Below are 15,213 nucleotides of genomic sequence, written 5' to 3'. Positions count from 1 at the left end.
TTCATTCTATTTGAATATAAAAAGGGGCTGAATGAGAAGAGATATGAGCATAACTTTTGATGAAGAAATGTTACCTACTCCGAATTTAATCTTTCTTTTGTATATAAAATTATCCAACAATAGCTGTACTGAAATGATAATGCCATCAATCTCATAATGATATTGTCTGGTGCCTTCTCATAATTGAGTTCTTCTAGATCCTATCAGAAAATAAAATAAAAATATTCATTAGGTGAAGAGTTGTTACAAAATTATTATCATATTACAAGAATATGATATATAAATGATGAGAAGAGGGATGAGTATATACCCTCATTTTACAGAAAAATTTAAATCACACTGGAAGGAGTAGGGGAAAAGCTACATAGACATAACAATGACAGCTTCAGTGAGGAAGGCTCGTGGATCTCCCAAACTCCTAGATATGAAGAAAGTAGCCATACAGGGTCCCTGTTTAGGCAAAGTCTTTTGTGGGCCGGGATCTGATTACTCCTTAGGCAATGGAAAATATGTGAAAAAACCTATGGGAAAAACCTGCAGTCATGCTTACTCAAGGGAGATGAGAAAGCAGCAGTTAATGGATTTCCTAGGAATTCCTACCTAATGGACTGGAGTCTGTTTTTCCTTTAACACAAGTAATTTTTCAATACTTTAATTGGCGCATCATAATTTTACATCATATGTTCAAAGTAACACAAACATGTGCTTAGGTCTTGGCAAGTTTCCCTTCAGGTCCCATCCAGCAACCTGCCCCACCCTGCACACAACAGTGATAGTGGTAGATATTAAATGTGATCGTTTTCAGCCAAGTCTCACACACCTTAATTTGAATTGTTTTTGTAGGATGAGTTATTCTATAAATGTACTTTTTAAAAATGGTACTGGGGGTAAAACCCAGGGGCTTTTCTACCTATGGGCTACACTCCCAGACCTGTTTTATACTTTATTTGGAAACAGGGTGTCACTAAGTTGCTGAGAGCCTCACTAAGTAGCTGAAGCTGGCTTCAAACCTGTGCCATGCTCCTGTCTCAGCCTCCCAAGCGCGGGGATTACAAGTGTGCGCCACCACGCCTGGTGATATAAATGTACTTCTTCTAACAATTAGTTATATAACTGTGTATTGAACCAGTTTTGCCAAATGGAAAAATAATTAAGATATATAAAAATGCAAGATACAATCTCTTTTAAAAATCTAACAGAGTTGTGGTTTTCCATCATATAATTCTTATAAGCTTTTTTATATCAAACAAGACTGTACCTTACCATATTTGCCAATAAATTATATTTGGTACCATAAACCTGGTTTCTGCTCCCCACTCTTACTTCATTAAATTATTTATTATTGGTACTTCAATAAAGCAAATATATAAGGGAGATTCAGTCACAAATTTATACATCTTAAATTCCAAAGTTTATGTATGTTTAAAGAGAATCTTTCTCTCTTTAGAAACCAACTTATTAAGGGGAATTCTATTTGCTTTAAAGGAAATTCCGCATTACCAATAATCAATTAACATACTACCCTCTTGGAACAAACAGTGGCTGGGATTTGCTTTTTAAAGCGTTCTACACTATAATTATTCTATGAATGTATTTAAATACAGATTGATATATAATATTAAAGATTCTATACTTTGTCTTTTTAAAGTTATATTAAAAATTATAAAGCATAGCCGGGCGTGGTGGCGCATGCTTGTAATCCCCGCGCTTGGGAGGCGGAGACAGGAGGATAGCGCAGGTTCGAAGCCAGCCGTGCTGGCGTAAAATGCCCTGTTTCAAAAATATAAAATAGGTCTGGGAGTGTAGCCCGGAGGTAGAAGGGCTTCCAGGACCCCAGTGCCACCAAAAATAAAATTATAAAGCATTAAGGAAGTTTGACAATTGTTATTTTCTACAATAATTTTAGCACTTGTGGCCCACTTGCAAAATTTAGAAGTCACTAATATAGTTAAGCTCCTGATAGAGAACATAATAAATTACATAGTTGTATGTATATTACTGTATTTGAGTTTATACTTTTTATAATATAATCTTACCTGCAAAATTATGGCAGTATGTTCATCAATTGTCACCACTACATAGCGTTCTGTACTTCCAAAGAGTTTCAATGAGTCACTGTAGCATCTCTCCACTAGTGTGATATCGTAGCTGTAAAATGCAATATTCTTGGATGATGAAATGGCTAAGAAAAACTCTTCAAGGAAATCTGTACTGTCCTGCTCCTTAAATTATTCAAATTACTGTACTTTCTCTTTCACATGTCAATTTATTCTACTTGATATATATATATATATATTTATTTATTATTTTTTTATTGGTGCACTGTATTCATACATCATAGTGGGATACAAACTTTTGTAGACATACATGCACACATCGCCCAGTCAGCCCCCACCCGATCCCCACCCCTTTTTCTCCCCATCCCTCCCTCCCATGCTTGGCTTAGTGGTTGACATCTATTATTATAGCAATTTATCCAAAATTAAAAATGATAATCTCACATAATAGTTTCATTTGTCTGATACCAAGCTTTTGATGACTTAAAGATAACATTTCAATATTTCTTTTTACTTTCTTTCTTACCAGAGAATATTTTTTTTCCTATTTTTTTTAGGTGAAACTATCATATATTTATATATTTATTTTTCAGAAAAAAAAATCTATCCTAATATGGAATATGGACTCTAGATACCCAAAACGATCTTGAAAAAGAACAAAGCTAGAAGATATATATTTTCTGATTTCAAACCATATAAAGCCACAATAATTGAAACAGTGTAGTACTATTCTAAAGGCAGATATATAAACCATTGGAGTTAAATACAAGCCTAGAGCTAAATTCTTCCCTATATTGTCAAGTCATTTTTGACAAGGTTTCCATGAACATTTGGTGGTGGAAATAATAATCTTTTAACTAAATATTGTTGAAAAATAATAATTACATGGAAAAGAATAAAATTGGACCCTTACCTAATCCCATATACAAGTATTAACTCAAAATAGATAAAAGACCTAAATATAAATCTTAAGACTATAAACCTTTAGGAGAAAATCTGGGTCATAAAACCTCACAACATTGAAATTGGCAGTGATTTCTTGGATATGATTTCAATGGCACAGGCAACAGAAGAGTATACAAACTCCCTAAAAAATAAAAAAAATTGTATATCCAAAGACAATGTAAACAGAGTTAAAAGTTACTAATAGAATGGGATAAAATATTTCCAAATGCTATATCTGAAGGTATATTAATATTCTAACTAAAAATCCTAAAAATTAACAACAATAAAGGCAAACAATACAATTTAGAGATAGGTAAAAGACTAACAAAAATAATGAATCTCCACAGATAACCAATCTTAGTTGACTGTTGGATGGAAACTCTTGTTTCTCTGGTTCTGGTGTGTGTTACCTATTTCTTCTTTGTAGTTAATCTCTTTGAGTATTTTCTCTAGTGCTGGTTTTGAAGACATAAATTCCTTCAGTTTCTGTTTGTCATGGAAGCTTCTTATTTCTCCATCTAATTTGATAGAAAGTTTTGCTGGGTAGGAAATTTTTGGCTGGAAGTTGTTTTCTTTCAGAGTTTGGAATATGTTACTCCAAGCCCTTCTGGCTCTCATGACTTGGTTTGGGAAGTCTGGAGTGATTCTAATTGGTTTGCCTCTGAATGTCACTTGGCCCTTTGTTTTTGTTGCCTTTAAGATTCTCTGCTTGGCTTCCACATTGGTCATTTTGACAATTATGTGGCATGGGGATCCTCTTCTCTGATCCTGTCTAAAGGGAGTTCTATAAGTTTCCTGGACCTGTGTATCAACCTCTTGCTCTATGTTTGGAAAATTTTCTGCTATTACTTCCTTGAAGAGATTGTTGATCCCTTTGGTTTCACTTTCTTTTCCCTCCTCTATTCCAATTATTCTTAGGTTAGCTCTCTTAAAATGGTGCCATATTTCTTCAATATCAGATTCCTGCTGTCCGATATTTTTTTCTAGATTAGAAACTATGCGTTCATTTTTGGAATGATCATCTTCTAAGAGCGAGATTCTGTTCTCCATGTGGTCTAATCGGATGTTTGTGCTTTGAATTGAGGCCTTTACTTCATTAATTGCATCCTTTATCTCTTTTTGGCTCTCTCTGAGTTCTTTTCGAAGCACCTCTATTATTTCTACAGTTATTTTCCTGATTTGATGTTCTAGAAATCTCTGATTTTCTGTTTTATCGGGTTCTGATGTTGTGGGGTTGTGAGCATTCATTGCTCCAGTATTATTCCTCTTTCCCATGATTTTGGAAGTTTGTGCCTTCTCTGGGTTCTTCCCTTGGGTCTCTATGACTTCACTTAAGGTGCTCTGGATCTCGAGTCTATAGTATCTCAGACCCCACTACTCCTTTACTGGGTTGTAGCACAGAGTCTCCGACCCAGAGAGTTGATAGAGGCTGCTTTAGACTGTGGGGCTGCCAGGTTGCACGTTCTCCTATGGTGTGATATCTCTGCCACCGCCACTCCCCCACTGGGTCAAGTCCCAGGGAGTACAGTACTGGGATTTCTCCTCTGTGGCCCACAATTTGACTCACTGTTCTTGAGTACGCAGATGTAGCTGTATTGGACTCGGTGAATATGCTGCTGCTGCCGCCGGTGGCAATATGGCACCGCTGCTACGCCCTCGGCCGTGAGGCTGGCGTATTTCTTCTTGGTTTTGATTTCCACTTTGAATCCCTGCAGCGTGTGCTGAGCTCAGCCACTGGGAGCTTTAGATTTTACCTGCGGCGAAAAATCCCGCCTGGCTGCTCCGCAGCGGCTCACCTCGGCTTGCTGTAGCCGTCCGGTGAAGTCGCCGCTGCCGCTGGCACTATGGCGCTGTTGCCGCGTCCTCAGGCGTGAGGCCAATGTATCTCCTCTGTGGCTCTGAGCTCTGTTCTCAGTCTGCTTTCTCTCTGGAGCCTGGTGATTTTTTTCTCTGGTGATGGTGTTTTCTGGCTATGAAAGGCGCTGATTTTGTGGTAATGGAGATTGGTTGTTAGTGGGGCTCTTAAGCCCCACTTTTCTCGGTCGCCATCTTCCCGGAAGTCTACTTGATATATTTTGAGAGCAAATTATAGCTTCAGTATATAAAACATGAGTTGAGATGTTTGCTACCTTAGGTATTATGCTAAATATTATTGCACATGATACTACTACAAAGTCTAGTAATCGTTCATGAAATCAAAACATTGTGTTATGAGACTAAAATATTCTTCACATATCAGATTTTTTCCCTTAAAATTGGCCTGCTTTATTGTGGGGAGTGGAGCTGGGGATTGAACCCAGAGCCCCCTATATACTAAATATGGCTCTACTGCTGACTTATACCTCTAGCCACTGGCCTGTATTTTAACTACCTTTTATAAATGCATGGTTTTCTATGGATGTCACACAGCCTTAAGGTATCAGAACAAAAACATGGAACATTGATATGCACTTTAAAGTCATAATACAATTATCCTTCTTTGATATGCAGTCCAAAGTCCAACAATCCTATGATAATTTCCATTTTATGATAGAACTAAGGACCTACAAATTTAAGATTTCATTTAGAACTTCATAGTCCTGTTTTCCAGACAGAAGCTGGGCATGGTGACACATGCTTATAATCCCAGGAGGCTAGCTGGGTGTGGTGGCGCACGCTTGTAATCCCTGCGCTTGGGAGACTGAGACAGGAGGATCGCGCAGGTTCGAAGCCAGCCTCAGCTACTGAGTGAGGCTCCCAGCAACTTAGTGAGACCCTGTTTCCAAATAAAGTATAAAATAGGTCTGAGGGTGTAGCCTGGAGGTAGAAAAACCCCTGGGTTCCACCCCCAGTACCACACACACACAAAAAAAAATAATCCCAGGAGGCTGAAACTGGAGAATCGTGGTTCACGGACCACCTCAGCTACTTAGTGAGGGCCTCTGCAATTCAGTAAGACCCTGTTTCAAAATAAAGACTGAAAAAATAGGGCTGGGGGTGTAGCTCGGAGGTAGAATAGAATGTTCCTGGGTTCTATCCCCAGTACTGCAAAAAAGTAAAATAAATAAATAAATAAGTGACCCAAATATATGAACATACCATTCATGGGAAAATAACACATTTGCTGGTAACAAAGAAATTGCAAGTAAAATATACATTTAAACAATGATTAAATTGCATTTTCGTCCAGATCATTGGTAAATATTACCTCCAAAAGATACTATCTTGAATACTAATTGTGAAGGTGTAATACTGGATGTGTAAATGGATAGGACCTCTCTGGAAAACTGTTCTTATGTGTTGATATAATTCTAGGCCAAGATCAGAAGGATATAGTGCTTATATAAAGCATAATATTTAGTGTATCAGAATTTATTTTTTTTTTGGTGTGTGTGTGTGTGTGTGTGTTTGGGGATGAAACCCAGGGATGGTCTACCTCTTGAGCTACACCCCCTATACCCCCACCCCTATTTTAATCTTTGTATTTTTTTTTAAATTTTTTGGTGATACTGGGGTTCCTGGAAGCCCTTCTACCTCTGGGCTACACTCCTAGCCCTATTTTGTATACTTTTTTAAAATTTGGAAACATGGTCTCTTAAGCCAGCGCAGCTGGCTTTGAACCTGCGTGATCCTCCTGTCTCCGCCTCCCAAGCGCGGGGATTACAGGCATGCACCACCACGCCCGGCTAATCTTTGTATTTTGAAGTAGGGTCTCACTAAGTTACTGAGACTGGCCATGAATCTGTGATTCTCCTGTCTCAGCCTACCAGGTATTAGGATTATAAACATGTGCCACCATACCTAGCATGTATCAGAATTTAAACACACACACATTTGATAAATTATAAAATCAGTAACTTACTTAGATTCTAGCAGCTGAAGTATTTCTGGAGTATTAAGAAGTCCATCAGATGCAAGAAACACGTAAGGGATCTGAATTTCCAAAAGAAAACCACCAAATGTATCCAGTACAGTACTTCCTAAATAAGAAAATTTATAAATATTTCTATTTTTCTCATGCCTCAGATCTCCTTTTTTATTCAACATGAGAACAATGGGGGTATGTTCAAGTAGTATAAAAAGAATATTCATTATAACAAATAACCTGAATAAAGTCTGAAGAAGAAAGTAAGAAACTGTGTTATCCTTCTACCTAGATGTAAGTTAATAGAGCTTACTAAAACTACGTAAACTAAAAGCAGAGTTTAGTATCTATTTCCAGATGTTTTTCTATGTGTTTACTTGCCTATACTCACTTTAAAAAGTAGGATTGCACTCTACTTGAAATGCCCACGTTTGCTTTACTCATGTAAGCATATATTGAGCATTTGCTGTATAAACATGTAGTGACTTACGTCAAATTTAAAATGATGTACAGCAACCGTAGAAAAATATTTTACAGACAAAAAGGAAAAGAATGTACTTTGAAGATAAATGGGCAAACAACATAAACAGGCAATTTATAAAAGAATACCTATAAAATATCAATTCACATATAAAAAGATATAATCAGACATGGAAATTAACATAAATATAAAATGCTTTCTGGCACAGTTTATTTTCTTTCCAGAGGTCATAAGTAGAAAACAGAAATTTTCTTTCTAATAGAGCAAAAGAGGATTTTGGTTTATATCCTTACTATTTAAAACTGTGTCTGGAAGAATCACTTTAAAGGCCATATAAGGAATATTCAAGGATTCGCAGTGTTTAGTCCAGCAAGAGTGTTCTACGTAGTTGTATTCCACCACAAATGAGAAATTGTTCCAGGGAAAATCTGCTCCAATATTTTGATTATGTACAATTACACAGGAGCTTGTATTGAAAACAAAAGAAAGCCAAGAAAATGGAATTATACTTGTGTCATTATTTAAGAGGAATGCTGAAAGATGGCTGCTTCTGTCTGTTCTCAAAGCTGTCCCTGCTCAACTTGGAAAGGCACTAGTGCATTTTTTAAATTTCTTTTCTAGCTGTGTTAATATTTTTTTGTCTTTCTTTTTGATGATCATATCTTTTTAATACCTAAATATACAAAGCAGCAGACTATTTCACACCTCAAATGTGAGCCTGATTCTATTACCTGAGTTCTATCAATAATAAAATAACATGAGAAATCAACCTCATTTCCTTACAATTATAAAATCTTAATCTTTTTTTTTTGGTGGTACTGGGGATGGAACCCTTCTACTCCCAGATATATGTATGTATGTATATATATACACACACATATATATATTTAAAAATAATTGGAAACAGGGTCTCTTAAGCCAGCAAGGCTGGCTTCGAACCTGCACGATCCTCCTGTTTCTGCCTCCCAAGCATGGGGATTACAAGCATGTGTGTCACTACGCCCAGCTATAAAGTCTTAATCTTTGAGAATCTACATAATAGAATACTTTTGACAACTCTGAAATGGGTTATTATTTTTTTCAATGAGAGTCATAAGTGATTTAACAACAATAAAGAAGATGTACACTTAAATAAGTTCACTTTTCAAATTTAAAATTCTCTAGCTTTCTGTTCAGAGCAATCTATAAGTTAAAAGTATTTATGCCCAATTTTTATGTGTTTCTATTTGATTTGCAATTATTCTAATTATTTGGATCCCAATATTAGAAATACTTTCTATGTGAATAATACAAAATAAAAACATTTAAAAAGTCAGCACTACATTTATTATTAGCAGGCCCTAGCTCAAAGAATTTTAGGAAGAGGGAGAACACAGAAGAAAGGAGATGTAGAAATCAATGCTGACCAAAGAAACTGATAAAAAAGAAGGAAAAGTCTAAATAGGTAATCTCTCTGTACTATCAGTAATAATAATGATCTTCTGAAGATATTAAAATAAGATTGAACTAAATTTCTGTATACTATGTATAATACACAAGGTAATGATCCAAAATAAAGTGTTCGGAGTAAGATATTTTTTAGGAATTGTAAAGAGACTGATTAATTTCAGATTTTATTAAAAAACTAAGTTTTTTGGCACTTAGATCGAACCCAGGGACATTCTACCTCTGAACTACAACCTCAGTCCTAATTTTTTAATTTTTATTTTGAAACAACTAATTTTATTTAGTAGCCAAGGGCCTCACTAAATTGTGGAGGCTGGATTTAACCTGCAATCTTCCTGTCTCACCTCCCAGGCACTGGGATTACATGTATGTGCCACCATGTACAACTTATTAAACTTTTTAAGGTAAATGCTAGCATAATTTTTCCTGTCAGTGCTGGTGATTGAGTCCAGAGCTTCATGCATGGTAGGCAAGTGTTCTACCACTGAGCTAAATCTGCAGCCCAAATTCTAGGAAAGTTTGCTTTCTCTGAGACTTGTATGTTTGTTCCTCATTGATTAAGACATGCATTTTTACCCATTTAAAACACCTGTAGAATCCATAAAATCTTTTCTTTCATTTGAATGGAACATAGTCAACATTAAACCTGAAAAAGAAGAGAATTTTTTTTCAACAAGAGTTGTTTTTTTCCAGAGTTTTGCTCATAAATATTTTTTTAGTGTCACATATTTCACTCATAAAAATAATTATCTGTGAACAAGGGGAATGTTTAAAAGATAATTTGCTGGATTACTTTTCTAAGTTTAGTGTATCAGAAAGTTTAAACCCTAAGTGATATTTCTGGTGTGTGTATATATGTATTTCTGATTATATATATATATATATATATATATATATATATATATAGAGAGAGAGAGAGAGAGAGAAAGAGACGCATGCAAAGTCTAAATTACTTATGTGAAACAATAAAATGGATTAAAAACTTAATTTTAAAGTAACCAAATTAAATGCAACCAGTTAAACCCTCATTAACTGTGTAGTTACTCTGATTTTGCTAAAAATCATAGTAGGTTTTGATCTTTTTCTGTAGTCGAAAATTTAAGTACAACTAAATAGCAAGGGAGTGTATTTCAATGTGATACAAATGCTCCCGCTATAGAAGAAGCAGAAAACGGGGTATCCACTTGTTTCTTAGATTCACTTCTGCTTCTTAATTGTAATTTAAATTCCTTACTTTTTTTTTTACTAGTGTTTAAACAAATAAAATACCCCCCAAATCTATAACCTTACGTTCAGTTTATCTTTAGTTTGAGAATAGCCTAAATATAGTTTAAATGAATTCTACACTCTATTAGTATATTTTTGTCAACCATGAATTTCACAAAAATGTCAAGTGAAAATGACAGAGTAATGGCTAATAGTTATATGTAACTTTAACTGATGTGACAATAGTTTTGTAGCAGTAAGAATGAATATTTTCTCTTAAAATTCATAAGGTGATGAATTTTATTTTATTTTATTTATTTATTGGTGGTACTGGGGTTCCTGGAAACCCTTCTACCTCCGGGCTACCCTACCAGACCTGTTTTATATCTTTTATTTGGAAACAGGGTCTCTTAAGCCAGCGTGTCTGACTTTGAACCTGAGCGATCCTCCTGTCTCTGCCTCCCAAGCGTGGGGATTACAAGCGTGTGCCAACATGCCTGGCACTATAAGGCGATGAATTTTAATAATAAATTTTTAATAATAAAATTCATATTGTTTAAAACCTAATCTGTTTAAATAATTTAGATTAGCTATAATCTTAAAACAGATGAAATACTTGGTAAGAGTATTGCTAAATGTTGCAAACCCATGGACAATAAAATCACATTTTCCTAATATTAGATAGAAAAAAGGCCTACCTCCTAGAAATGGAGGCTAAATGTTAAAGAAGAGTAAAAACATTTTCCAGTTTATAGAGTCAAGATTTTGTCAGATATTGTTGAAATGAAGATAACAAGAATGATGGTATAATTCCAACTGCCAAAAGAAGCCAGGGCAGTTAGCATGAAGCTAGATAAGAAGAGACAGAATAATCATCTGTCAACATATCTCAAGTGACACCCAAGGGAAAGGCTCCCCACTAAGTAGTTTCAAGTATTCTTCCCTGTGGAGCAGGAATATTTCCTCAGCTTCTTCACAAAAATGTTCCTTTAGTTACCCAAATCATATGGTTATTATAATCCTAACATTGCTCAGTACTTTTTTGATTTTTTAAATGTTTTCATTTACCCTGCTTCTAGACACCTGTGGCATTTTTAGTCTCCAAACTGTTAACTATTTCACTAATACTTCAGCACTAAGAAGTCTCTTGTGACTTCGGTGAATATGAGCTCATCTTCCCAGGACTGAAAAACTAAATGAAAAATGAATTAGATCCAAGTTTGCAAATCTGAACTCTGGACACATGATAACTTCACTAACAAGCAGTACTTTCTAAGGCTTTGCTGAAAAAATTATGTATATTCTTATCACTATAATTTAAAATATCAGCTAAACGCTGGGCGTGGTGGCGCACGCTTGTAATCCCCGCACTTGGGAGGCAGAGACAGGAGGATCACGCAGGTTGGAAGCCAGCCAGCCGTGCGCGCTGGCATAAGAGACCCTGTTTCCAAATAAAAAAATATAAAATAGGTCTGGGAGTGTAGCCTGGAGGTAGAAGGGCTTCCAGGAACCCCAGTACCACCAAAAAAAAAAAAAAAAAAAAAAAAAATCAGCTAATAATATAACCTGAACTGACATGGCAATATATTTATTGCTATATTTGTATGCATTTCAGGTTCAATCTTTTTCACTAGTCTTAATATGTACTCAGTTTACAGAGAGGCATTCATTGGTTCATTTATTTATTCAATAAACTTTTTTTTTGCGATACTGGTGATAGAACGCAGGGGCATTCTACCTCTGAGCTGCACCCCAGCCCCATTTTTTATTATTTCTTTTCTTTCTCCCTCCCTTCGTTCCTTCCCTTCCTTTCTTTCCTTCTCCTTCCTTCCTTTCTTCCTTCCTTCCTTCCTTCCTTCCTTCCTTCCTTCCTTCTTTCTTTCTTTCTTTCCTTTCGTTGTACTGGTGATGGAACCCAGGAGGAACATTCTACCTCCAAGCCATACCCCCAGCCCTATTTTTTAATTGTTATTTTGAAACAGGGTCTCACCGAGTTGCAGAGGGCCTCACTAAGTAGCTGAAGCTGGCCACGAACCCAGATCCTCCTGTCTCAGCCTCCCAAATGCTGGAATTACAAGTGTGCATAACCATGACCGGCTCCTTAATAAACTTTTAAGGAGACCCTTCTGTATCATGCGCATTTTTCCAATTGTTGGGAACACAAATCCCAAGTATCATCCTTATTTCCCAGAAGATGACATTTTACTGGGAAGGTAAGTAGGGAAGAGAATTAGTTATTATAGTCCAGGTGTAAAGGGTGCCTTAGAAGTAGGCATATAACAGAGATCACAGAGGGAAAAGCAGTTAAATCAAGCTTTCCTGAACACATATGCTTAACTTTTTTTCTTTCTTTCTTGCTGTGCTGGAGATGTAGCCCAGGGCCCTGTGCATGCTAGACAGTGCTCTATCACTGAGTTTCACTTCAGCTCCCTTAACTAATTTTTAAAGGATGTGTAGGAGTTAGTTTCTTAAAAGGGGGGAAGAACATTCTCACAGCAGGAACAAGAGGTATAAAGGCATAAATATGTGAAACAGCATGATAAATATTTTGATAAAATTAAAATATTTTAGGAAATGGGGACAGTGAGGGTTGTATTTGATGATTTTTAACACTGGAGGGCTTAAACATTAAGGAAAAAGAGCCATTAGAGAAGACGAGGCTAAGAAATAACTGATGGAACACAGCGCTTGAACCCACAGGAAGAGATGGTGTCCAAGGCACATGTGAAAGACTGGTTTGCAAAGGGAGGAAGTCCTATGGAGAAAAGAGAGGATAAATAAAGAGAAAGAAATGAAGGTAAATCTGTATATGACAGAAAAGGAAACTGAGGGGGATTCTTACCCAATTAATGGAAATTAAAAGGTATAAAATTCTTTTCTAAAAATGAGGGGATGGGTGGTATGGTATGGGTTTGTGGTATAACTGTTAGGAAAATAGAAATGGAAACTAAGAACACATAGAAAGATTGTTAAGAGGTATTTAAAGCCCAGGCAAGTTCAGAGAATATGGTTTTTTAGTGGCACCAAACACTGTGATTTTCTTTAATAGTGCTCAGAAGCTCGGGTGTAGGAATAGAAAGTTTAGATGTATTGACTGATTCAAGATTAAGGTTTAAATAGAAAGTATGATACAAGAACAAGACTGATTAAAAGTAATAGGTCTAGATACAGAGTGGAAATAAAGGATTTGGCAGGTGAAAGCTCTCTAAAATCTGAGATTATGACAGAGCTAAGGGTAAGTATAGACAAAGAGCAATGGATCTGAGTTTCAGGCTCAGACGCAGGACAGATCTGCATTATCACAGTGTCCATGGAATAGCCAAGAAGTTAACTGAAGATAAAAATACTTTTTGTGGAGAAGTCACTGAATCTATGAGACCAGGTTATTGAATGAATCATTTGCATTAAAGACATTGGAAGCATTACAAGTGTAGAGTCCATGAGCCAGGTGCACAGCTGTCTCTGGATGATGGGGAATGACCAGGTGGCTAGTAGGTGATGATAATTTAGACTGGTAGAGACTGATACGGCAGCACTGCTCACCCTCAAAGGATGGAGAAATAATGTTTTGAAATAATAATAGAAAGCAAGAACAACCTTCTCATTCATATGAGGTATATATGGAGAAAGCGATCGGTTTCTACATGAGAGGTATGCAGGGAAGCAGCCACATGGGGGGAATTTTGCGTTTCAGTTAAGACAAGGGAGAGGAAGAAGTTTGCATGTAAGCAATGTGTTCTACACTGAGAAGTGGGAAGGGCTGACAGCTGGCAGAAATGGACAAAGGGTCGAAGGATTTTGAAACAAGAGAAAGCTGGGTTAAAAGTCTGACAAATGTGTGAGACTTGTCATGCTAATCACCTCTATGAACTTGTTTCTTTAATAAAATCTATCTATAGAATTGTTATAAGAAGTCAATACATTTTTTAGCAACTAGTAGGTAATCAAAAGGTGCCAATTTTTTATTTGTTTAATTTTTTGTGGTACTAGGGATTGAACCTAGGGAAGTTCTACCTCCCAACTATACCCTCAGCCCTATTTTTTATTCTTTATCTTGAAACAATGTCTCATTAAGTTGTGGAGGGCCTCACTAAGTAGCTGAGGCTGGCCACAAATGGGATTCTCCTGTTTTAGCCTCCCAAGAACTAGGATTACAAGCATGCACCACCATGCCAGGCAAGATGTCAATTTTTAATAGTAACAAATACATATAAGTACATTAGAGTATATGTGTATTGCTGACTAATAGTATAGATTTATTTACAAATTCTTTACCTTCCACTGAGTTGTACACTTTTAAAAGATGAATGATACAGCCGGGCGTGGTGGCGCACGCTTGTAATCCCCACGCTTGGGAGGCTGAGACAGGAGGATCGCACAGGTTCGAAGCCAGCCTCAGCTACTTAGTGAGGCTTTCAGCAGCTTAGTGAGACCCTGTTTCCAAATAAAATATAAAAAAGGTCTGGGAGTATAGCCCGGAGGTAGAAAGCCTCTGGATTCCATTCCCAGTACCACCAAAAAAAAGAAAAGAAAAAAAAGATGAATGACACAGCATGTTAATTATGTTTTAAAGAGCTGGTTTGATGATTGCATTTTTATATGTTCAAGCATTTTTTATCAAATAAGGCATAATTTTGAAGTTCCTACCTTCTGTTTTGTTAAGGGTTTTAATGAGTAAATGTTTTTCATCATCTGAGTCCGTTCTTAGTATAATCAGTACCTAGTCAAAAATAATAATTTCATATATATCTCTGAATAATCATTCTTTTTCAGTTTTGCTACAGTGACAAAGTAACAAATTTAACTGGTTATATGAAACCAATAAAAATAAGACTACAAAGCAAATATGTATACTGTAAAAGATATCAGTGCTTAAATGCCAAGGAATAAATCCTGGTAACATCAAATATCAATGAGGAAAATATTTTGCGTGAGGGTATTATTATCAAGTATTTCCACATTTATGACTATCAATACCTAGGTTGTCTCTGTCTATTTTGTTAGTAATAAATTCAACCTAGACAAGTTTGAATTGTTGGGGAAAACCAACAATTTGTTGATTTATTTTTCTACTAAACGATTACAATTTCTTTCTTGGTGGTAGGGGGAGGCAGCAAATCAGTTTCAATTTTAAATTTCTTATATGTTGGTTTAATTTATCTTAATGACTTAAAGTTATTCAAAAAGCAATAAACTTGAGGATAAAGATAGAGGCGGAGGCTGGGGATGCACCG

General features: G+C 36.1%; 1 protein-coding gene across 1 annotated transcript in view; it reads right to left on the bottom strand.

The window, feature by feature from the left end:
• The window catches only part of SHOC1 (shortage in chiasmata 1), a gene marked incomplete at its 5' end in the record, with an annotated part of 107,779 nt that overhangs the window by 17,000 nt on the left and 75,566 nt on the right, over positions 1-15,213 (bottom strand). The window contains 6 exons of the mRNA XM_080708913.1: positions 79-200; positions 2,037-2,148; positions 6,844-6,961; positions 7,621-7,799; positions 9,350-9,419; positions 14,627-14,699. Coding sequence (XP_080565039.1) covers positions 79-200; positions 2,037-2,148; positions 6,844-6,961; positions 7,621-7,799; positions 9,350-9,419; positions 14,627-14,699 — 674 coding nt within the window. The remainder of the gene's footprint in view (positions 1-78; positions 201-2,036; positions 2,149-6,843; positions 6,962-7,620; positions 7,800-9,349; positions 9,420-14,626; positions 14,700-15,213) is intronic.

The sequence above is a fragment of the Muscardinus avellanarius genome (genome assembly GCF_963383645.1).
Source record: "Muscardinus avellanarius genome assembly, chromosome: 13".
NCBI lineage: Eukaryota > Metazoa > Chordata > Mammalia > Rodentia > Gliridae > Muscardinus > Muscardinus avellanarius.
Note: the sequence above shows the minus strand (reverse complement) of the source record. Positions and strands in the feature narration are given on the sequence as shown.